This window comes from Gigantopelta aegis, chromosome 4 (genome assembly GCF_016097555.1).
Source record: "Gigantopelta aegis isolate Gae_Host chromosome 4, Gae_host_genome, whole genome shotgun sequence".
Taxonomy (NCBI): domain Eukaryota; kingdom Metazoa; phylum Mollusca; class Gastropoda; order Neomphalida; family Peltospiridae; genus Gigantopelta; species Gigantopelta aegis.
The window spans coordinates 73,220,499-73,245,028 of NC_054702.1; the positions used below are offsets into that span (position 1 = coordinate 73,220,499).

A 24,530-nucleotide genomic window follows, 5' to 3' on the forward strand; every position below is an offset into this window, starting at 1 on the left:
TTTTTTCAAAATATATTCCAAAATTGATTACCCCAAAATCAAACACTCTAACCCTGCTTTGTTTACAACAGCGCCCTCTTTCCGCCACCTGTTTTGTCTTGATCTTTCGTATATATATCAGATTGCCAAAGCTAAGAATATCGAGACTATAGGAGGCCTACGCAAGGTGCCACAAATTATATTCAACCTTGTTAAATTAATATGAACCAGCTTCGGTGGCCACTGGCGTCGTGGTTAGGCCATCGGCCTACAGGCTGGTAGGTACTGGGTTCGGATCCCAGTCGAGGCATGGGATTTTTAATCCAGATACCGACTCCAAACTCTGAGTGAGTGCTCCGCAAGGCTCAATGGGTAGGTGTAAACCACTTGCACCGACCAATGATCCAAAACTGGTTCAACAAAGGCCATGGTTTGCGCTATCCTGCCTGTGGGAAGCGCAAATAAAAGATCCCTTGCTGCTAATCGGAAAGAATAGCCCATGTAGTGGCGACAGCGGGTTTCCTCTCAAAATCTGTGTGGTCCTTAACCATATATGTCTGACGCCATATAACTGTAAATAAAAAATGTGTTGAGTGCGTCGTTAAATAAAACATTTCTTTCTTTCTTGTTAAATTAATAAACATCAAAGTAACACCACAAGGAACTTTGAAGTTTGATGCTATGTTATATGTTATTTAACTGATATTAATAAAATAATTATTTTATAAAGTTAAATCACGTTAAATTTATTATTTGATAGGGTCTACAACAAATTATATTTGTTTTAATAAAATATAAAAAATAGGAAAAAAACATCCATTAATATTTGTTATATAAACAAATTACATTATATCATAAATTATTGTGATTTATAACGTAACCACCTTTCCGCCATCATTGTGATCACGTGATTAAAGAATCACGTGATTGACAAAATGGCGACCCCCTTGTCAAAAATATTGATATTGTTTTATGTCCATTCTTGTATTATCAACGGATCATTTTCTGACTACCCGTTCAGGAACACATCTCTTCCTTTTGATGAACGAGTTGACGATCTTGTCACGCGATTAAAACTGGATGAAATAATACTTCAAATGGCACACGGAGGAGGCGGTTCGCATGGTGGACAACCTGATCCACCAATCGCTCGGCTTGGCATAAAACCATTCCAGTGGTCTACTGAATGTCTGAGGGGCGTGGCAATGGCAGGCAATGCCACTTCTTTTCCTCAAGCCATTGGCTTAGCATCATCTTTTAAGTAAGTGATTGACATATCAATATTGCATTATTTTATCACGGGTTTTAATGTAGCTAGAGTCACCTCCAGCCCTTCCCTTAATATTGATACAGGGCCGTAGCTGGGGGGGGGGGGGGGGGGGGGGGGGGGGGGGGGGGGCGAGGGGGGGGGGCGCAAAAAAATTCGGAAAGCATTATAGAAATTTAAAGAAAAGGAGTTTTACCCTATTAACTACTCAGTTGCCCCCCCCCCCCCCCCCCCCCCAACACAAAATCCTAGCTACGGCCCTGTGATATGTCACTAACAACCCAAAACTAACCAATAACCCACTGTTCTGGGCAGAAATTCCACTTTTCAGATAGCTGAGACATGTGGCCAAGACAGCATGCTTGGATATACGTACGAATATTAATAACCTAAACATAAAACAAAACAACCCAATAAGGAAAATTAAATCCTGTTTCTCAACAAAGCGAGAATAGAAAAAAAAAAAAAAAGTTAAAAGTTAAAGTTTGTTTTCTTTAACGACACCACTAAAATAGCTCAGCACATTAATTTATAGACCATCGGCTATTGGATGTCAAACATAATTTAGACATTTGGTCTTAGGAAAGCCGCTACATTTTCTCATTTCATTCATTTCATTTCATGTATACTTATTTTTGTGCTTATATCCAATTAAAGTTCAAGCACGCTGTCCTGGGTACACACACACACACACACACATATATATATATATATAAATGGTGGAAGATTCCAATACCCCCATCCACCCACCCCCACCCCCACACCTCCCCCACCCCCGAACCCACCCCCAATCCCCAATGTACTGCCGCAGTAGTTAATTAATAACAACAAATAACAACAACCCAGAACTGATCACTTAATTAGTTAATCTCTAGGTGTCTAGTTTACACAATATGCTAATCACTTCACCGTGACACAACACCTACACGTGTGATAATTGAGAAACGCTAACACACACACGTGTGATAATGGAGAAACGCTTCCAGGGGAACTTAATTAATAAAGGAATTACAACACTATTCCTAACTGGTTAATTTTTAATTAACCATAACTACTCAGTCAATAACCTTGTAATACAGAATTAATACTGGTACCTATCACAATAAAGACAATAACCTACAGTTTACCTAGGTCCTCTAGGATGACTGGCTAAGCTTTATATATATATATATATATATATATATATATATATATATATATATATATATATATATATATATATATATATCAGAACGGTGAGCCTACAGAATACTGCGTCAGATGACCGGCAGCACCGTCTAAATAATATTGGTATAATACAGTATTAAAATATTTAAAGTCACATCAATCACATCAAGGTTATACACAGAGCAGAAAATATATATTTACCAAAGTCCCGTCTGAACTAATATAGATCGTTCAGTGGACGGACAGCGATCCCCTGGAGCCTTCCTATCTTTCTCCTCGATATCTCTAAAACCCTAGCTATTTATTCAAAACTCACGTATCATGTGGATTTTCCACAACCACCACGCCGGCATATCTTTCTCTGATCGTCAGACTGGCTGTCGCCATTCGCCAAATCACGGTTGTAAAAACCGCACTCGCAGAGGTATTACGTAACTACTGGCCACATGGCCTCCACAACTGGACTAAGTGCATATCGGAATGCACGATCGCGTGAAGGTATTACGTAACATTTTGCCCATCTGGGCTAAGTGCATTTGGAACTGCACACGGCCTTCTAAAACAATTAATATCGCCACAGGCGAAAAGAAATTAAGAGCATGTACCGTCACAATTAGGTTACGACAAAATTGATTTTTTTTTTTTCAGACTGGACTCCTAGAATAATTTATCACAATTAGATTTAATTTTAAAATTCTGTTCCAGTGCAAAACTTATTCACGATGTGGCAGAAGCGACCTCAGAAGAAGTAAGGGCAAAACATAATGACTTCGTGAAGCGAGGCATCTTCCATGACCACACTGGACTGGGGTGCTGGAGCCCGGTCATCAACATCATGAGGCATCCGTTGTGGGGAAGGAACCAGGTAGGCCTAGCGTCAAGTTCACTGTGCAGTCGAATCGTAAACGGGCACGGCAGAGCAGGAGGTGGAATGGGGCCTGGGGGGGGGGGGGGGAGGCTTTAACACCCCAATAATTCTGAATAAAAAATATTATTGGTAATAAATCTTAAGACAGAGATGGATTTTACCTGTAGAATGCAGGAAATTGCATTTCAGGACAGCTAATTTTCAAAATTTTATGGGAGAACACACCCCTCCCACCCCCAATGTCTACAATGGTCCACCATGCCCGTTAAAGCCACTGAACCTATATTATATGTAGTTATTATCATATAATGTAAAACATATTTTGCTATTACAGCTTTTGTTTAGTGTTAATTTACTTAGTGCACACATTTTTACTTACATTAACAATTTTCGTAAATCTAACGGGTTTGTCGTCCTGGTGTTTGTAGTGGCCCCAAATTCATTTTATATGAAAAGAAAAAGGTACGTACCACGGAAATTAGTCAGTGGCCTTTAGACCCAATATACTTACTCTCTTTTTTTTACCTGTGTCTGTATATATATATATATATATATATATATATATATATATATATATATATATATATGTTTGTATGCAGGCGTTTGTATTGGTTATTTGGTCGTTTTGTTTATAGGAGACGTATGGAGAAGACCCATACTTAACTGGGATCCTTGCCAGACATTTTGTTTCTGGTCTCCAAGGCAACCATCCGCGATACATCCGTGCAGTCTCGACGTGCAAGCATTTTGATGCTTATGGCGGCCCTGAGGATTTACCAGTGTCTCGACAAGTCTTCAATGCTAAGGTATGAGTTAGACAATCAGTTAATTATAATTAAAAATAAAAATAAAGTTAATTCTTATTTTTTTAAATTTAACAACACAACTAGAGCACATTAATTAATCATGGGATATTGGATGTCAAACATTTGGTAATTCTAACACTTAGTCATCAGAGGAAACTTGCGACATTTGTCCTAATGCAGCAAGAGATCATTTATATGCACTTTCCCACACACAGGAAAGCACACACCACGGCCTTTGACCAGTTGGTTGTGGTGTACTGTCTGGAACGAAACAAAAACCCCAGTCAAGTGAGGACTCAACAGACTGAGCTAAATCCCACCTCAAAATGAAAAAAAAATCAATGTACAATATAGTATATCAAATGTCACACTTTAAAGATTCATAATGTTTTTAGTACTCATTTGGCATCTAAGAAAGTCGCACAGACAGTTGCTGTATTATTCGTATTTACTTTCAAACTGATACAAAGAAAAGAAACTTTTATTAATGATAATTTATGTCCAGGATGGTATGTCCTCCTCAGGCTCCGAATCAGTTGTAAAATCGGGACAAGTTTTATGTTCTGCATCCTCTATCTTGGTTGCCACTGATACTGTTTTAATATGAGACTACTTACCATCTTTGGAAGCATAGGCTTTGCGTTGTTGCACTATCATCAGGTTCCATTCATGATCAAGTGAAGAAGGTGGCCATGGGACATAATATTAGGCTATGAGCCAGACCCCAAAACGTTTGGCCAGCGTATCATGTGAGGAGAATAAGACTAATATTGATTTTTGACAAGGTATACCCCTAGAGTTAAACCACATGTGATAGCAGTGTAACGGTGGTAGCTTTTAGTATGTTATCACCTTTTGTATAAGCCTATCCTAAAATAAACTGCAGAAGAAAGATGACCATTTTCAGACACATCGATTCGAAGGAAATTCATTATGAAATTCATACCAAATAAATTAAAGTGATTTCTTTTCGGGCTCCTAACTAGACATCCTGACACCAAGGTGAAAACAGACGGGATCACCATTTATGTCCAATCATTAACCGGGACAAGATATTTGCTGTGACATGTCGACAACATACCCTTTCACAAAAACACTTCATGGAAACACTGAGGTCATCCAGATACTGCATAAGTTTAGTATGGTGTGTGCCCAAAACACACCTGGGCTGGGGATGGGGATGGGGATGGAGCTGAGGCTAGTGAGTATGGTACTAGTTGAAAAAGAAACTCACTAAATCGAATGTGACAAAACACAAGTCATCTGTTCAGCAGACGACACATAACATGATCTAACATAATATGACAGCAGCAGACTAACCAGACCCAAATCCAGCTCCAGTGTGTGGTGGACCTTAGTTTTTCAATGTGTTGATGTTCAGCTCTAGGATGATGTGGTCCATAAAAACTGGCATAAACGTCTATATCATTGACTCGATGACTAAAGCAGATATTTGTAAACATTGAGCACCAATTGTTGGACATATATGTAGCCAGTGCACGTATGAACATATGGCTTCATCTCACCAGAGATAACCATACTCCAGAAAATCAAGGAAGCTGCTCAAGTTGCCTGTAAGAAGAACCTGATGTGGAGGGCAAACATGTCCAGAGAGTCGGCGAATCCCAATGTGGACCAGATTTAACATCAACCAAATGCCAACCTCAGGAGATGGTGGGTATCTACCCTTCTCAATGCACCAGCCACAAAAGTTAACCACAGTGTTTGAAATCTTCAAGTAGTCAGAACTAATGAGTGAGAAACTACTTGTTGAAAAAATATGGTAGTTATGGATAAAAAGCTTCATGTAAAAGCTAATGAAATAAATTAGCACGTTTTAAGGATTCGTGTAAGGTGTCCATCACTGGGGTCCATGTTTGTAAACACTGCAATCATGTTACGTCAGGGTACATAAGTATGTCTAAGAAACCATTACGAAATTAGTACTGCAAGAGGGATTTACCATGTGGATGAAGGACAATGTTTTCGGCAGCAGTGATTTGATCATCATTCTTAGCATGGTCGACGATTTGAACAGAAATAGTAAAGTCCACTCTCAGGTGACCTGATAACAATGTGGATATATGTTATAATACACCCTAATTCACAACAATGGAGAGCTATCCACATACTGGATGTCCTACATACTTATGCTAGAGGATGTAATACATGTATTTGGTCTTCTATGTGCTTTTCGTGTAGGGAACTGAAATGTGCACCTTCATGCCTTAAGAACTATTATCTTGCGGCGTTTTGCTTATGATAAGATCAGCTATGCCAGGTACCTAGCCTCAAACTTTGCTCTGAAGACGAAGTTCCCAGAGACGAATCCTGTTAAGCATGGAGCTTGAAACATGGGCTACTTCTCAGTACAGATGGCTAGCAACAACAATTTTTGGTGGATCCCTGTGAACTAGACCACTGGGGACACAATAAAGATACTCAGACTTCTTGAGGCAGAGCCTGAAAGTTGGAGTTGTCAAACAGTATTATTAACAGCTGAACCCAGCAGTACATCTCCAGGTCAGTTAAAAGGTAACAAAGCAAAATTCCATCATACTTACTAACCAAGAATAAACCCTATTCACTCGTGGACTAATTGTATTATTTCTGACTTTAGGTGTCGGAGAGAGATCTTCGGACAACATTTTTACCACAGTTCCAAGCCTGCACAAGTTTGGCTCTGGGAGTAATGTGCAGCTACAACAGGTATGTAAAAGTAATTTGGAAATTAACAATATTCTTCCACAAAGGAAGTGAATAAGTAATGACACACAATGTAAATATCACCTTAAAGCTGCAACTGCTAGTTCTATATGCGCCATAGAATAAATTTGAAAGTTAGTTTTCCAAAACACAAGTACTGATTAAAGATAAATGTCTCAGAATAAAGACATTAATATGATTTTCCATTTTGTCCTTAACGTTTACAGCGTGAATGGCATACCTGCATGTGCAAATAAACGTCTACTGACCGATATTCTCCGAAAAGAATGGAATTACAAAGGCTACATTGTGACAGATGCTGGAGCAGCTCAGTTCATAATTCAGTGGCACCACTATTACAACAACAGCATTGATGCTGCCGCTGGCTGTGTAAATGCTGGAGTCAACTTGGAGCTGGTGGGTGCTAACCCTATCTTTCTTTCCATTGGCAAAGCTATACAATTGAGGAAATTGACCGAAGACCTAGTCAGAGAAAGGGTTAAGCCACTGTTTTTTGCTAGAATGAGACTAGGAGAGTTCGATCCCCCAGAAATGAATCCGTACAACCTGTTTAACCTGTCTGTGATCCAGAGTCTAGCTCATCGTGAGCTGTCACTCAAGGCAGCCATGCAGTCGTTTGTGTTACTGAAAAACAGTGGTGGATTCCTTCCTTTAAAGTCAAAGATGAATTCTATTGCTGTGAGTATCTTTCGATTTTTCTAATAAATTGTAAACGCGTTTTTGATAAAAGAAAATCAAACAAAAATACAGTGTAGAACGCCTTGGAAGAGCCAGCTACATTCAGTTCATATATTTTTAGGTCATAGCATTCTTCTACTGCAGTCGTTATTTCTTTTTAGCATTTTCTCATGCAGGTGGTATCGACTTTAGTGTGCAATATTGAAGACATACAGATGATATAAATCATGACAAATCAATGTTATTTTTTCCTCACTGTGCAGTGTTTGTAGTATCTGAGCATTTATGGGGAAGGAGTTCACATGTTCATTTCCAACTTATTAAAACTAGGCACCACCCGGTTAGCAATCAACGTTTAGAAGTCATGGCAACTGTGACAGAACATGCCCTTAATTTTGTTTTCGCCTGTGGCGATATTAATTGTTTTAGAGGGCCGTGTGCAGTTCCAATATGCACTTAAGTCCAGGTGGCCAGTAGTTACGTAATACCTCCGCGAGTGCGGTTTTTACAACCGTGATTTTGGCGACTAGGCGTCATTGAGTCTGACAATCTGAGAAAAAAAATACCGCTTGGTCGCGGTGGAAATAGCACTTGTAGGGATTCGTGCCGCGATGTACCCCCAGGCGATATATATTTTTTTTAATAAATAGCTAGGGTTTTAGAGATATCGGGGAGAAACATAGGAAGGCTTCCAGGGATCGCTGTCTGTCCGGACTGGTAAATAATTTTGTTTCTGCTCTGTGTATAACCTTGATGTGATTGATGTGACTTTAAATATTTTAATACTGTATTATACCAATATTATTTAGACGGTGCTGCCGGTCATCTGACGCAGTATAATCTAGGCTCACCGTTCTGATATATATATATATATATATATATATATATATATATATATATATATATAAAGCTTAGCCAGTCATCCTAGAGGACCTAGGTAAACTGTAGGTTATTGTCTTTATTGTGATAGGTACCAGTATTAAGTCTGTATTACAAGGTTACTGAATGAGTAGTTAAGGGTTAATTAAACATTAACCAGTTAGGAATAGAGTTGTAATTCCTTTATTAATTAAGTTCTCCTGGAAGCGTTTCTCAATTATCACACGTGTGGGTGTTGTGTCACGGTGAAGTGATTAGCATATTGTGTAAACTAGACACCTAGAGATTAACTAATTAAGTGATCAGTTCTGGGTTGTTATTATTTGTTGTTGTTAATTAACTACTGCGGCAGTACATTTGTCAGCGAGGGTTAATACAGATTCCAAAGTGTATTGTGTTTTTGTTGTGTTTTCTAGTGAACTAAACGTGCTATAATAATATATACTTTATATAAGATCTTATCTCTGATCATACCTAGATGAGCCAGCGGGTATAACTGCCTGTTACAGAGAGATCTAATAGATATACAGTTAGGAGAGATATTTGGACAATCGTGTTTCATTCAGTTACGGGTATTATAGGATCCCCGTGACAGCAACACTGGCTTACATACTGCTTAGTTGTAAACAGTACGTATATGTTTCCACATGGGGACTTTGGTTGAAGTTAATCATTTCGTGTTTAGAATATTCATATTCTTGGTTGTCCTAATGTCTTTAGAAGCTCAAGACATTTTAGAAATATCACCTTATCAGGCGCCAGGATATTTGGTATTTAAATACCAGTAAAATTAGTATTAAGAAAAAATAAGTATCACATAAATGAACATAACAAAACTATTTCAGGAATGAAACTAATGTTTAGTCATAAAATAATACTTTTAACATGATTCCAATAGATTTTCGGACCTCTGGCAAACAACAAGTCACAGCTAATGGGCGATTATGCGGCTGATGTTGACCCTTTCTTTGTTACAACCCCTCTCCATGGACTAGCTCCACTGGCACACAAGGTTCTTTTCACACCAGGATGTTCCGACACAAAATGCAAATCTTACAATCACACTAATGTCAAACTTTATGCTTCTCTGGCTGATCTGACCATCCTCTGTCTTGGGACCGGTAAGTAACAAATTTCAAACCTTTGTATATATTTAGGTTACTAATATCTCCACTGAACGTTCAAATGTCTTCATGCACTGAATTCTGTAAGACTGTTTGTTCAGTGATCATTTCTGGAAAAGGGCAATTACTTAGCTAATATTAACTTTGCACGTAGTATAATCCATACAGTTTAAAACAAATTGGTTTAAAAATGTCATTTGCAGTTGGACAACATGTCTCAGTGTACAACTAAATGCTGTATATAATCCTTGATTTATTAAAAGTGGTGGTGTATGTTAAGTAGTATACAGATTACTGATTTTGCAAAAATAATGTATACACAAAAAAACAAGTTAAGCACCCCTGTATTTTTCACAATGACTTGTCTTACGAGGTTTGGTGTTGAAAACCTGATAACATAACCTCGGAAAAACAAATGTGTTTTGCAAGAATACATCTTTGACAGTAAGAAAACATAATAAGTGTATCCAGTTGTGAAATTTTAATCATGATTCTGAAAAGAATCCCAAAATGCTGTATTTGAGCCAAAAACTGAGGCACAATAAGTATGGAGGTGCAGAGTCAGAAACACAAGTCAACATCATGATTGATCATGAAAAATGTCATTTGAAGTTAACAGATGACATTCATGACACAAATCATCAATAGCAGGTAAACCCGCCACATGCCAGGATGACAACTTCCACCCTTCGTCTCATCCCTCCAGTAAGTCGTCTGATCTGCTGCATGGGCAACTGCTGCCATTCTCGATGAAGAGCTGCCTCTAATTGTGCCAGAGTCTGTACAGGTGGGGTCAGTGCCTGTACTTAATGCCCCAAGATGTGCCAAACACGCTAAACCGGGTTTAGGTCAGGACTCATGGCCGGTCAGGGCAGGGTTGTCACAGCTTCAGTTTAGAGTAAAACTGTTACTGCTCGGGAATGACGTGGCCTAGCTTTGTCATCCATGTCTGGTGGCGAGTGGATGGTTGCCAAAATGCAGGACAACAACTGGTTGCAGGACGTTACGAATGTACCGATCACCATTGAAGTTGCCTTGGATGGTGACAAGATCCAGCTTACAATCATGTGATAGGCAACCCCAAACCATTACTGAACCTCCACCATACGAGGTCATAGGTCGTATGTTCCTGGGTGTGTAGGCAGCATTTTTATGTCTCCAAACTCTCAATCGGCCATCTGTGAAATGAAGCAGGAACCAGCTTTCGTCGGACTAATGGACGCTTGATGACCCTTCTGGCCTTCAATCCCACAAATTTCAGACAATTCCTCACTGTTCTGGCTGACATCCATCTATTGGGTAACCATTGGCTCTTCAAAACAGGAGACGTAGCAAAGGGTTGACGATCTACGATCCGAAGCAGGGCCCTGCCCTCGCGCTGTGACGTCATGCGCGGTCTCCCTGACTGTGGGAGATCCTTTACAGCATTGGCATGCCCGTGTTTTTGTATCAGTCTGCTGATTACGGTGTAATGATACCCCAGTTGACGTCCTATACTTTTGAAGGTCATGTCGGTCGCATGCATACCAATAATACGCCATCTTTGGGCCTCTGATGACCGTCGACGTGCCATATTCAACGATTAAACTTCAACAATGCAAGACAGTGACGTTAAATGGCAACGATTGCAGTGTATTGATACTGCATTTTGAGCAAAGCATGGGTGGCATGATGGACGTGCATGTCGTTCTGTTGTGGGACGTCACAGTTGTCATTGTACTCTCCTATTATTTCGATGGAACACCATTTCTTGACATATTCGTCACGTAATTTGCAGTTTTTATGAATGGGGCTATTTCAGTACTAATTACATCTAGGGGTGCTTAACGTTTTTCTTTGTGTATATAACAAACAAGTGTACATATTTAGAAATGTTTGTCCGATCTGTTTTTTAACACAAATTCTTCAAAAGCATCTGTTACTAAACGTTATTATGTTCTTACACACGACGCATGCACTTAACGTAGTAACGTCATGCTCTACAAAACATTTATTTTAAAGGTCAGTCCATAGAAACTGAAAACTTTGACAGAGATAGTATTTATCTACCAGGGAAACAGCAGCAACTTCTGGAAGATGCAATAAAATATTGTAAGTAACGAAACTTGTTTAGATAATATTTTGTTTATTTTTTGGATATACATAGACCTATACCGATTTGCAAAAAAAAGAAGATATAAACCATTGCAGCGTAAATAAAATTAGGTCTCTACTCTTGAAGATCTTCTCACACATTTGTTCCACTTTCTCTACATAACGCTCAAGTAATGTTCAGACCTTAATATTTGCACACCATCAAATCTGTATTGCCTGGACACCAAGCGCTTCACAATCTAAATCACCCCTTTAATGGTACCCAGTATTATGTCAAACACATGAGTTTTCATGCACCAAGTTTGTACCATATCAACAGAAAATACACAGTAAAGTAAAGCAAAGTTTGTTTTATTTAACGACGCCACTAGAGCACATTGATTTTTATCTAACCATCGACTATTGGACGTCAAACATATGGTCATTCTGATACTGTTGTTTAGAGGAAACCTTCGTCGGCAACCTCTATAATAATTTATTTATGCTGCTAACCATCAACTTTCTTTATTAGCTTCTTGTATTGCTATCCTTGTACACGAACATACCTACCCTAAAGTAAGTGGGGAGGCAGTAAAAAAAAGGCTTCTGCCAGATGGTACGAAGGGTAAAAGTGTGTATATTTTAAAAATAATTTAAAGAAAAATTATAGAGAACTACTCTTTAAGATGTGTAAAAGTACATAAAATACAGTGTCCAAATTTCAAAAGATTTAAAGTCCATAACTACCTAGTAGGGGTCTGATCTGGTTTATATTTTATGGCAGAAAGTCTGAGGTAGACTAAAAAGGCCTTTTTTAACCTAAACATGGTACTCGGTACTTTCAGGGTTTGCAACAGCCCCCTTAACCCATGCTAGATACGGCCCTGTAAATATTAATGGCCATTACAAATGAATGGATGTTGTGACTTTCGTGTGTACTAACAAATGTATCTAATTGTGATAATTACTACGTCATCCTCCTTCCCAATCCTGAAAATAGATACTTCCATTCAATTCTATGTGGCTTTATAGATGAAAAATATCCATAGCACATTGTAATATGAATTGCAGTCCATGCAGTCAAATTTTAAGTTTTAATCAAATGTAGCCTACTTTTATTGATTTGAAACCACTAAAAAATGTTTGCGCGTTTAGGTCCGTAAAAATATTGTTAAATTATTATCTTAATAATTAAATACACATTGTTTATTTAAATAAAATTTATAAATGTATGAATAATTTAAACTATCGTCGTATTTCATTACTATTACATCGTTTGTTCTTAATTTTATTTTTTTAAACTTTATGCTAATAAAAACGTTTATTCTTATTTTTGTTTCAAATATCCGATTGCAAATGTTTAAAATGTGCGTGCGATAGGGGTCATATAGTATATTACGGACTCTCAAAGGTTGAAGACGAAAATATGTTAGTGACGTAATCAGATTACTGGACGATAAATATACATTTACGTCTGTAGGAGTTAGCACACCTCGGAAACTTGGGGACTTTTGATATGTTATTACTATAGATATTCTGCAATTATCCTGAAAAAAATTAATCTCTGTACTATTTATTTCCGGGTTAAACACCAATTTTGACCTATGGTTCCTGGACTAATTGTGCCTATAGAAGTAGGTTTTGACATCACACATATAGACATGTATTTTTGTTTTACTAAAATCCTAATCACCTACATTTTCTTTTATAATTTACACCCCAACAATCAGCAAAGGTCCAAAACATTTTATAAACAAAACAAACAACAACAACAACCCTCAAGAAACCAACAGTAATCTTTTTTTCAATATATTTGAAATAGCAAAGGGTCCTGTCATAGTTCTGCTCTTCAGTGGAGGACCACTGGACATACGATTGGCAGATAACTCCATTAAAATCATGTCAATCATCCAGTGTTCGTTTCCTGCACAGGCCGCCGGGGTGGCGCTACTTAATATTCTGATAGGAAATGGTCCCAATGGTAACCCTGCTGGGAGACTTCCATACACTTGGTATGCATCACAGGAACAGGTTTGTTGTTTTACCCGTTTGAAAATACATTTTCTTATGCTGTAGTTTATCATAAATAGACATTTAGAAAAAAACATAACTTAGTCCTTTATTAACACAAATAACAGTAATGCTATATAAAAGATGCCCCCAAAATTAGCAAACTGTAACAAGGATTATACTTTTATTAGTACTACTAAATATGTATTTACAGTTTACAAGTATCACCCTATAACTTACACTTACAAATAAAAAAAAAAAAAAAAAAAAATAGCAAATAAACCGATTTCTGCTACTACACTATGCCATTTTTTGCACTGATATATATTTTATATTTATTTTTATCTTTCTTTTCTGTTAATTTAATGTCAGATTCATTGCAGAATGAACAAAATTTAATATAGAACCAAAATCCCACAATAGTTTCCCTTTAGCGTCTTTCGGTAATTTTGCGTATGAAAGAATTATTTTGAAGTGTGTATCCATGGATATACTTGATTGTGTGTATGTTTTGGACAAGGTATTTTACATTGCTTTTAACTGATAATAATAACAACAATAATAATAATATATATATATATATATATATATATATATATATATATATATATATATATATATATATATATATATATATATATATATATATTTATCCTATAACTTACCCATGATATCCATGTCATAAACCCATGTGATAATTTAGTATATTAACCCGGTTAATATTATTAAATGGTATGCAAATTTGCAAAATCTCTTTGTAATGTGTTGCTGTGAATGGTCATTTGCTTACAAGCCAACCTCTTCTAGTTAATCGGCATTTGTCTCGGCAGAGCCTCAACTAATACTGATTAAAGGGACATTCCTGACTTTGCTGCAATTTTTAACGATTGTAATTACATATCAAATATATTTTTCTACATAAAATATTAGTGGCTGTTTATTAAACACGTTTCTTATTGTTCTAATATCTGTACTGGGTTAAATTTCATCTTATTTCCTAAAATATAGTTTTTTCGTACGTACAAAATTATTTGAAGACAAAATCCAGTTTGGGCTTCTTAGAAATATTAAGACGACCAGAAACACATTGAATATACAGACACTGATATTCTAAACAAGAAAATATATTTAATATGCAAGTTTAATCGTAAAAATATTTTATTAGTCGGAAACATCTTACAATGCAGCAAACTCAGGAATGTCCCTTTAACATAGACTCAGTTGATATTTTCCATATTAAAAAAAAATCGTGGCGAATCCTCTATATATAATATATGTATATTTATTAGTTGTTTTTTTAAGGTTCCAAATATGACGGATTATCATATGGCCAACAAAACGTACAGGTATTTTGATGGAACGCCATTGTATCCATTTGGATTTGGACTGTCCTACACTTCGTTTTTCTATAGCAATCTGAACATTGATCCCACTAAGGTGAAGGTGGGACAAACTGTTACAGTTAAATTTAATATGACGAATTCAGGACCACGTGATGGGGATGAGGTAATTAGGCTAATTTTGTTTTGTTTTTTTTGTCTATTAGTTATATATTTTTACTTTTTAAGCACACATTGCATCTGAATAATCGAGTACATGCCTCAGGTGAAGTAGTTCATATGACCCTTTGGTTAATTGGTAGTATTGGTACGACTTGTATATTAAGTGTTCTGGTATGTACTCTTATGAATAGCTTAAAGTTATTAAAAAGTTGCTAATCAGAAGAATGATGTGAACTACCAGGTTGCTGTGTTGCTAATCAGAAGATGTAAACTACCTTGTTTAACTACAGCGAGCGTCTTCCCTATAACTCTAGCCCCAAGATCACAAACAACGTGGAAGACCGATGTTTAAAAATGTTCTGATGCTTAAAATTTAATAAGAACTCCGGTTCTCTTGTGCTATGTAGCATGGTACTTTTTAGATGTACTTATGAGGATGGCGGTCATAGAGTTATGCTGTCAGTAAGTTTCGTAATTTAGTACCCTAATTTACTATTTGAAAACTTCCGGTTTTTAATAAATTGCTAAACATTTAAATGCAAATTTCTTTTGCAGTTCTTTTCCTCCAATAGGGGTCTGTGTACAAGCTGAAAATTGTAAAATATAATGGCCGAATTTAAAGTCAGGTGTTTTAAGTATTGTATATGTATGTAGTTACACAAGTGTAAGACATAAACAGACTTTGTAAATTCGGTCCAATATCACTTGCAGGTGTACGAGGTTTATATATCTTGGCTCAATGCAACAGTACCAACACCTCGATACCAGCTGGTTGGTTTTGGGCGAGTTCAGATCCTTAAAGGCCAGACTATAAGCAGCATGGTGATTATAACTAAGCAACAGATGGCTGTATGGGTAGACGACAAGGGATTTGTTGTTGAACCAGGTTAGTTCTTTGAAACAGTAATTGAAATAGTCATCATTCATGTTCCATAGTGATAACAATTTATAAAAACAAGTAACTTTGCTACAATAAACCGTCATAACAAATATCTCTTTTATACTTAACAAACCATTATATCGGTAATGTAGAATGCATTTTTGAGCTAAAGTTATACATGTATATACAATGAAATAGGAAAACAAAAGAAGCAAAGCTATTCTATTATTTTTACTTTCCTGCACATATACAGACAGTGCATTAGTATGCAGCTGGCGGTTATTTTTGGGGTCTACTGTCAAACGGCCTTATACTTGCCAATTGACACTTTGTTCTTTTAAATAATATACTTTGAAAGATAATAAACATCATGCACACATGATATTTCCTTTCATCATCTGTCCTCAAAACTATGGTTAGTAGATTGGTCCGAACATCCCAACAACCAAAGGGATGGCCTGAATTCTTCTACTGCGCACCCATTCCTGTTTTGGTCACGTGACTGTAACTTCCTTCTTTTTCCTTCGTGTCTTATGGTTTGAACATCCTGGGTTTTGCTCCGTCGTAATCTGAGCAATCTATTCTTTTTACTTGGTTTATTTGAGACTTTAATGTTGTTATGTTATTGTTGTACAATTATTTTGGTTGTAATCACTTGTTAAAATGTTCTTTTCCGAATTATTAATTCTCATGTGTGCCGGTCAACAGTCTTGGTTGCCATTTTAAAATGACAGACACTAGTTCTACCAGAGTGGTGTGTTCTTGCATTAAGTGTAAGAAGTTCCTGGCAGGGAAAGACCCGCATGATGTGTGTCCAGGCGACTGTGTCGGCCTTAGCTCCCGCACCTCCGCAATCTTCCTTTGGACTGTTGCAGAAGTACTGTATCACTTGCTGCTGACATTCACTGCAATGTTTGCCACTATGGATGTTTGATGTCGGTCCAGTGGTTCCTGCCGGTCCTTCAGCTACAGTTCTTCTGCAGACCAGCAACCACCTATGGCTTTCGTCCTGGCGCTTGCTGCAACTGTGCTACGGGCGATACGGTACCCTTAGGTCACGGGACTCGTGCGACTGCATTAAGACGATCATCTTACTCATCTTGAGAGAAGTCCTGACCATCCACATTCATCGAAGCCGTGACCGCAGCGGTTTTCCACGGTTTTCCATGAGTTCTTCGCAGTGGGGACACCAGATCTGCAGTCTAGATCAAACTTCACGGGTCCTCTCGGGACTGTATTTTCCCCGAATTATTACGACCTTCCAGCGCAACTGTTCAGCATGCCTGTGCACTACTTGCATGTGCCGCTTCCAGAGGAGACTCGGACTTCATAGTGAGCACGCAGCTGTCACAGGTAACCCTCTTCATTGTTTTCCACGGGTCTGTCATCCATGATGTCACATATCTTTAAGCTGGAAGATTCAACTTTCACGACGTTGACGGGTTCAGCTGGGATCCCCAGTTTACATCATCTTGACCAGTGTTCTACATGGGATTGACATGTCTGCGCTAGATTGCTAAGCAGTTGTTGACATCTCAGATGGGCCCAGCGTCTATGATTGCACTATCTGACAGCTGTTTTTCTGCTCAGCGCCGATCATTCTTGAGATGTCAGTTTCTCACATCAACTGTTGATCGTCAGTTCGTCGATGTCACTGTTAAGGTGGAAGGAAAATACCTTTACTTAACACCTTTAGATTGGGTTGCTACTCCAGTTACCGTCTCGGTTACCATATCAACTCAATGAGTTGCAGTAATCCTCGCTACACAGTTTTCAACATGCCAGCGGTTAAGGGAATTCGTCATGGGTTTTCGTTTGCTGTCATTGATCCAAAGATTACAAACGTTACGGTTTAGGGCTGAAGACAGTACCGTACACTGGGTTGATCAACCATTACTGTTGACCCCATGAAGAATACGTTGGACTGTTCCACTGTTCGTCTGTTGATCATTGATGTTACAAAGATATTCGGTGAGTCGATTGGTGCCGGAAGTTTGCAACTCGATTGTCACTTCTGCGATCTCCGGAAGTTATCAGCGCTAGGTCCGTTGAGTTATCATTCGGACAGCTGCCTCATGGAACTTCAATAAATTGGTACAATGGCCGCTAGCAACTATCTTCTAGTTGACGTCACGCAGCTTCAGGTTTTTACTGACTCTGATTTTACAGTCTATTGCGGATTATCAACCCACCGTCAGCGTTTATGTATGATGCAGAGAAGATCGTCTTTTTGCTGCTTGCCTAGTATCAGCCTTTGCGAATGTCATGGATACCGTACAGTATTTGCGTTGTTTCACTGCAATGTATATCGAGAATATAGCATAGCGAGCAGCTTCAGCGTAGCTGACTAGTGGCTGTTTTTCAGGATCACTGTTCTGATGTCCCTGTTTTTGCATCGCTGAACGACTGTCTCATGAAGTGTCAGTGCAGGATGAAGATGTGACAAGATTCCATCTGTGGTCTTCACCTTACTGGCAATATCGATCTGGGACTCCTTCAGGTTCCTGCCGACAGATGGACCAAGATACAATGTGTGGTTTCCAGTCTTGGCCGAACATGTGACATTCCATGCTTGACAGAGTCTACTGGGTCTTTTGACATCAGTGCAAGACTTGACTCCAAAAAGCTGATCACCGTTACGTTGCCTCCAAGTCATCATGAATCTGTTTTCACGTTGGACAACTCCAGCCTTCCTGACAACCTTCAGCTCAGTCTCCAGTGGTGGCAGATTCTGTCGAGCATCTTAGACCGAATCTCCTTGTGGCCATTCCAAATGACAGATCATCTGTTCATGGACGCCTCTCGAAGGCTGGGGAGCAAATATCAACAGTCAGACAACATCTGGGCTGTGGTCTTCCGTCGAAGCAAGTTTCCACATCAACGTGTTAGAGCTTCTGACAGTGTTCAATGCGATACGTCATTGGCGTCAGCAATTGATACATGCATCTCTAATGGTAGCAACCGACAACGTGACAGTGCAAAACTCATTCCGGCAGTCTGCTCGACCTGTTCTGGCCGACACGTTGACACAACCATCTGATCTACAAAGTACCATGTGGATGCTCAACCCAGAAGCGTTCCGATGGTTGTGTCACATTCTGTGGACACCAAACGTTGATCTTTTTGCAATGCGCTTCAATCGTCAACTGAGATTATACGTGTCACTGGTTCCGGATTCAGACGCACTAGATCTCGATGCATTGCCCATCAGCTGGGATGGTCTGGACACTTATGCATTTCCACCACCGATACTCCTTCCAAGAGTACTCCATCGATTTCAGGAGTTCCATTGACATTTACTCTTCATTGCTCCAATGTGGCCAGGCAGAATCTGGTATCCAGACCTCATCCGTCTTGCGGCACCAGATCCTCTACTGCTATCAGATTGGGATCGCCTCATGCTTCATCCCACGTCGAGACAGCACCATCCAAATCCAGGCTTGTTTTAACTACATGCGTGGACATTATCTTCGAGGGTTTAAAGAAGGATTTCTCTTCTCAGCCTACATCGTGTCAAGAAATTGGCAGAATTTCTGCTGTATCTCTGGTCAACGTTGAAACTCAAAGGCTCCACTATTGCTGGATACTGCAAGGTTTTCAAACACAATATCAGGTCCAACGTTTTCGGCAACCGAAATGGGACTTGAACCTGGTTCTGATGGCTTTGTCCAAAGCACCTTTCCAGCCCATTATTGAGGCATCTTTAAAGGTTTTGACAAGGAAGATGGTGTTCCTGCGGGGGTTCACTATGGCGGCGAGAGTGTCTGAGATCCATGCTTTGGATGTGGACATGGTGTGCTTCCATCGAGACAACATGCCTCGCACCTATGCTGTCCAAGCACTCTTCCATTGTGGGTTCCCACGATGTTGACGTATCATCATATCCTGTTCGAGCCCTCCAACATTACATTGAGAGAACTCGGTCTTTTCACAAACATCGAAAGTGTGTGTTCCTCTCATGCAACCAGAGACATTTGAAAGACATTACTAGGAACACAGTGTCTACTTGGATCCAGTCCACGATTCTGTGTGCTTATCAGGCAGAGGGTTACCTCCACCGTCAGCGTCTATTCCACATGAGCTTCTAGCCACAGACTCCATTTTCGTGAACTACTACCTGAGGGATGTGTCTACCGAAGATGTCGAGGGATTCCACCATCTGGGTCCTTTGGTCACAGCTCAATCTCTGGTCAATACTGGTCGTCCTCATCGCCGCTGATATCTATAAGATTCTGGACTGCACCCTGGTATATCCTACGAATTGACAGGTGAGGACTTGACTTTGACAATTTGTTTTTGGCACTTTCCCGAAGTTTTGCATTGGATGGTGACAGAACTTTTGCACTGAACACTAATAAAGTGTTTCCACCTAATTGAACTAACTTTTCTCTGTTTTACTAGTAAGAAAAATCCGGGTCTTGTTGGTTCAATGTTCTGATGGATGCACCCACCATATTATTTAAGTATACGTACACAATAATGGCATGGGAGGTTACCTAACATCTGCATCCCTGGTGGCTACGCCTACCCACCCTGTCAGAACCCTTTTGTTGGAGGACGAATTTGTGAGCATTTACATAATCCACGGCTTCGTTCCTCAACACACTGCTGATGGATACCACCATTACCACTATCAGTACTAACAGCAGATGTTATAGGCATCTCATGGAGAATGGGCGAACTCCGATTGGCCTTATTCTGCTACTGTCAGTTTCCTACCGGTTCATGGGGAGAAGACTTGTGCATCTTCGGAGTACGGAACCCACCACCATCTGTCGAATGCTGCACTAGTTTTGAGGACAGGTGATGTTGAAAAGAAATGGAGAAAACTTGGAGTGTCACCTGTCCTGAAGGGATGACACCCACCCGACCTCCCTGATTTCAATTCTCCATGCGATCCACTCAGGGAAAAGAAGGAAGTTAGTCACGTGACCAGAACAGGAAGGAGTGCGCAGTAGAAGAATTCAGGCCATCCCATTGGCTGTTGGGATGTTCGGACCAGTCTACGAACCGTAGGGAATATGCACTAGTTTTGAGGACAGATGATGTATCTATAAAAGAGAAAACAGTTTTCTCCATTTCTGCCATTTATGATGCATTTTAACCAAACGCTTTGTGCATTAGCTTTGTAGAACTTGTATTTCAAGATATATACACCACTATTATGACAGGTTAGCAAGTCTTCAATGCAGTGTAGCTCTACATCAACAGGATGCTTTAAAATATTTACTCATGCCTGTCATATAAGAATACCAGTGACCAAAAGTCGTTAGCTGGTACTAAATGCATTATCCATTACATCTGTAATTGAGACTCCTGTGCAAATATATGTACATCTTGTTATTAATATTATGGGTATAAAATATAATGTAATTTTGTTTAACTTCAGGTGACATACGAGTATACGTTGGAGGCCAATTACCGAACCAAAAGAAACAACTCACCTCAAATATTCTTTCTGGTACATTTACAGTGTACAGCTGCTCATCTTGTAACTAACAATTGTATTGATGTAATAGTTTATAAATTCTATATTACAAAGTCACCAAATATATGTAGGCAGTAAGTCCAGATGGGTGGGGAAATATGTTTTATAACATTTTAACATTTTATTGCCATATCTAATGTAACATAATCGGGTGGGATGTGGAACAAAGCCTCTGCAGGTGATAACTGGATGATAACCCTTGATCCGGTTGTACCACTCAGGTAGACAAGGACATAGTTATCACTGGATGTTGACCCTTGGTCCAGTTGTACCACTCAGGTAGACAAGGACATAGTTATCACTGGATGTTGACCCTTCGTCCAGTTGTACCACTCAGGTAGACAAGGACATAGTGATCACTGGATGTTGACCCTTGGTCCAGTTGTACCACTCGGGTAGACAAGGACATGATGGATGGTCACTGGATGTTGACCCTTGGTCCAGTTGTACCACTCAGGTAGGCAAGGACATGGTGATTGGTGATCATTGGATTTTGTCCCTTGGTCCAGAATGTGATGCATTATGAGAGATGTTCAGCATCTACAGATGATCTGCAATGGGCTAGGTAACTGAATGGTGTTTAGACCTTCTTGTAGGGATCAGATAAGGATGACTAACACAGATGGTTAGACGAGGACTATTTGGCATTGAAAAAGCACCCTTTCTAGCATTTTGTTTTGTTTTCTGCTCGGTACAGCCATGACATCTGCTGTTGTTAAATTATTAATTAACATATTCATTGGCATAGCCATATGGTTGGAGGAGGGGCACAAATTGTTGAATATCACCCATATTAGATACACCTTTACTCCCACACCAAAAATACACTTTTTAATAAATCTACATTTTTGTCTGACTGTACCACATATTTTAATATTTGAAATGTGTAAAATTACTATTCGCTAAAACATATGTATTTGCTTTTCGGAGACCAGTTTACCTAAATATAAAACTATCCACAAGCTGTACATACCACAAACGGGCGTGCCATGTGACACAATTGTCATACCAATTGTAAAATGCTGAATGAATTGCATCATATAACACATCAAAAACACTCAGTATTTAAGAATATATAATTTAATTTAAAAATAGAGAAACGTTAAAAAAGAGACAAAGAAACTCGAAGATTTCTTCCCACTTTCATTTCACACTGGAGTGGAAAGCATCGAATATGACAAATTTGCAGAAATTCCCTTTGTCCCTATATATATATGCATGCACTATTAGAAGTCACATTTATGTGTATTATTATTTATTGGATGATCCAACTGGGACATTTTCAATGAAAAACAAATACCACACTTATAATTAGTTTTTAAAAACTTTAATTTTCCGTAAACGTGCCTCTCTTAGAGACTCCTTTGTACCATTTCTCATATCTTGGATGTTATAGTGACAAGCACGATTCTGGGTGAAAAAATTCTGAATGGTTTTGAAGAATTTAGTATCACCTCAAGGACGTCTTCACTGCATTTCATATAGTACTGCTTTTGCTGCTTCTTTTAGCGAAATAACAAGAAAAGAAAAAGAAAAAAAATCCACCCCCCTCTAGAAACAAAACCCTCCACAAAAACAACCACAAGAAAACACACCAAAACCCACCAAACAAACAAACCCGCAAAATATACCATACATACCCAACCCCATAAGATATATCGCTCAACTGAAAATTAGCACTTTACTGATGTCTTTGGTATCTTTTTCAGATGTATGTAGTAATTGTATTTATAAATTACAATGAATAATAGTTCTCTTCTTATTTCTGTTGTTATACACACCGCTTTGTTATTGGTGTCAAGGCAAAACGCAAGATGTTGGTTGTTGGTTTATACCAGCTAGTGCAATTTTAAGGCATGTTTATTATGGCGTGTTTTACGTCTTGACACTGTTCTGCATCCACAATGCTGGTTGTGGCAATGTATTCCATATGGCATTGGCATCAAAGTGATGAGCAACGCATGTACATGTATGCTATGATTCTTTTAATTGCATTAAAGCGTAGCCAGGATTTTATATTTGGTGTGTGTATGTGTGTGTGTGTGTGGGGGGGGGGGGGGGGGGCAATCCACTCTATGTATGTATGATTTCATAAAATTTAATACAGTGAAAAAAATAGAGGTTTGATTGCTGTGGGGATATGGACCCCGTGGCTCCCCTCTCGCTAAGCCACTTAACTGGTCCCTAGCGATTAGGTAGTGTAAACTATTTTCTGCTAATACAAACTTTAAAAAACTCGATTTACTTGTGCATTATGTACAATGTTTGGATTAAAATATCAATTATGGCAAATTCAATCTGTAGTAGCATTTTATACGAAACAAAAGGTGCATACTTTTGAAACTAAGGTCAGCAGCTTTAACCTATGGTTTGTTTACAGAAGAAAAAACAACATGTGTCTACACCGTGGAACCGAGTATGTCAGTTACGAATACATTGCTTTGGAAATACTCTTTGGTTGCCCAGCTTGTCCAACACTTTAGTTTCTCTTCAGCTAACGTGACTCGAATGTTGACATGCTTTTCTATTATACTGACTCAAGGTTTCTTCAGTGTCCCCAGCTGTTGCAGGGTTAGTACTTAAGCCTATAGTAGGCCGTACGTCATTGACGTCGATGTTAACTAACTTCACACCATATACCTGTAAAGAGAACATTTTCACTATTTAATACCTCGTATTCACGGACAAAACAAACTGGCATGGCAGTATTAAAAAAGTACATTCTGATTTTGAATACATCATCGTAGTCATCATCAATAAATGTAACATAGTACTAGAATGTAGGTGATTAGTATAGCTGGTAGATCAAAGGCCATGATATGTACTGTACACTCGATGGGATAACTATATAACAGATACCTTGCTTCTATTCTCCTTTTATATTCGTAACAGGCCTGTATGTTTAACATACATGAAGTATATATACCGATGGAAAGGAATAAGGGATCACACACACATTAACAGCGTTTTTGTTTATATATATATATATATATATATATATATATATATATATAGAGAGAGAGAGAGAGAGAGAGAGTTATGACCCTTGAACTTGCGTATTCAATTCTTTTATTGTATGTAA

The 24,530-nt window shown here is 38.6% G+C and overlaps 2 protein-coding genes across 2 annotated transcripts in view; one reads left to right on the top strand and one right to left on the bottom strand.

Moving 5' to 3' along the window:
• The first annotated feature begins 914 nt into the window (after positions 1-914).
• LOC121371069 (probable beta-D-xylosidase 2) lies at positions 915-23,459 on the top strand. The gene is made up of 11 exons (XM_041496699.1): positions 915-1,240; positions 3,119-3,278; positions 3,917-4,087; positions 6,708-6,796; positions 7,021-7,492; positions 9,270-9,492; positions 11,497-11,586; positions 13,391-13,599; positions 14,881-15,084; positions 15,792-15,966; positions 21,350-23,459. Exons 1-11 carry the CDS (start codon positions 915-917, stop codon positions 21,457-21,459), a joined length of 2,229 nt encoding a protein of 742 aa, XP_041352633.1. The 3' UTR covers positions 21,460-23,459.
• The window catches only part of LOC121371070 (gamma-aminobutyric acid type B receptor subunit 2-like), a 30,670-nt gene continuing 28,899 nt past the window's right edge, over positions 22,760-24,530 (bottom strand). The window contains exon 10 of the mRNA XM_041496700.1: positions 22,760-24,088. Coding sequence (XP_041352634.1) covers positions 23,939-24,088 — 150 coding nt within the window. The 3' untranslated portion in view covers positions 22,760-23,938. The remainder of the gene's footprint in view (positions 24,089-24,530) is intronic.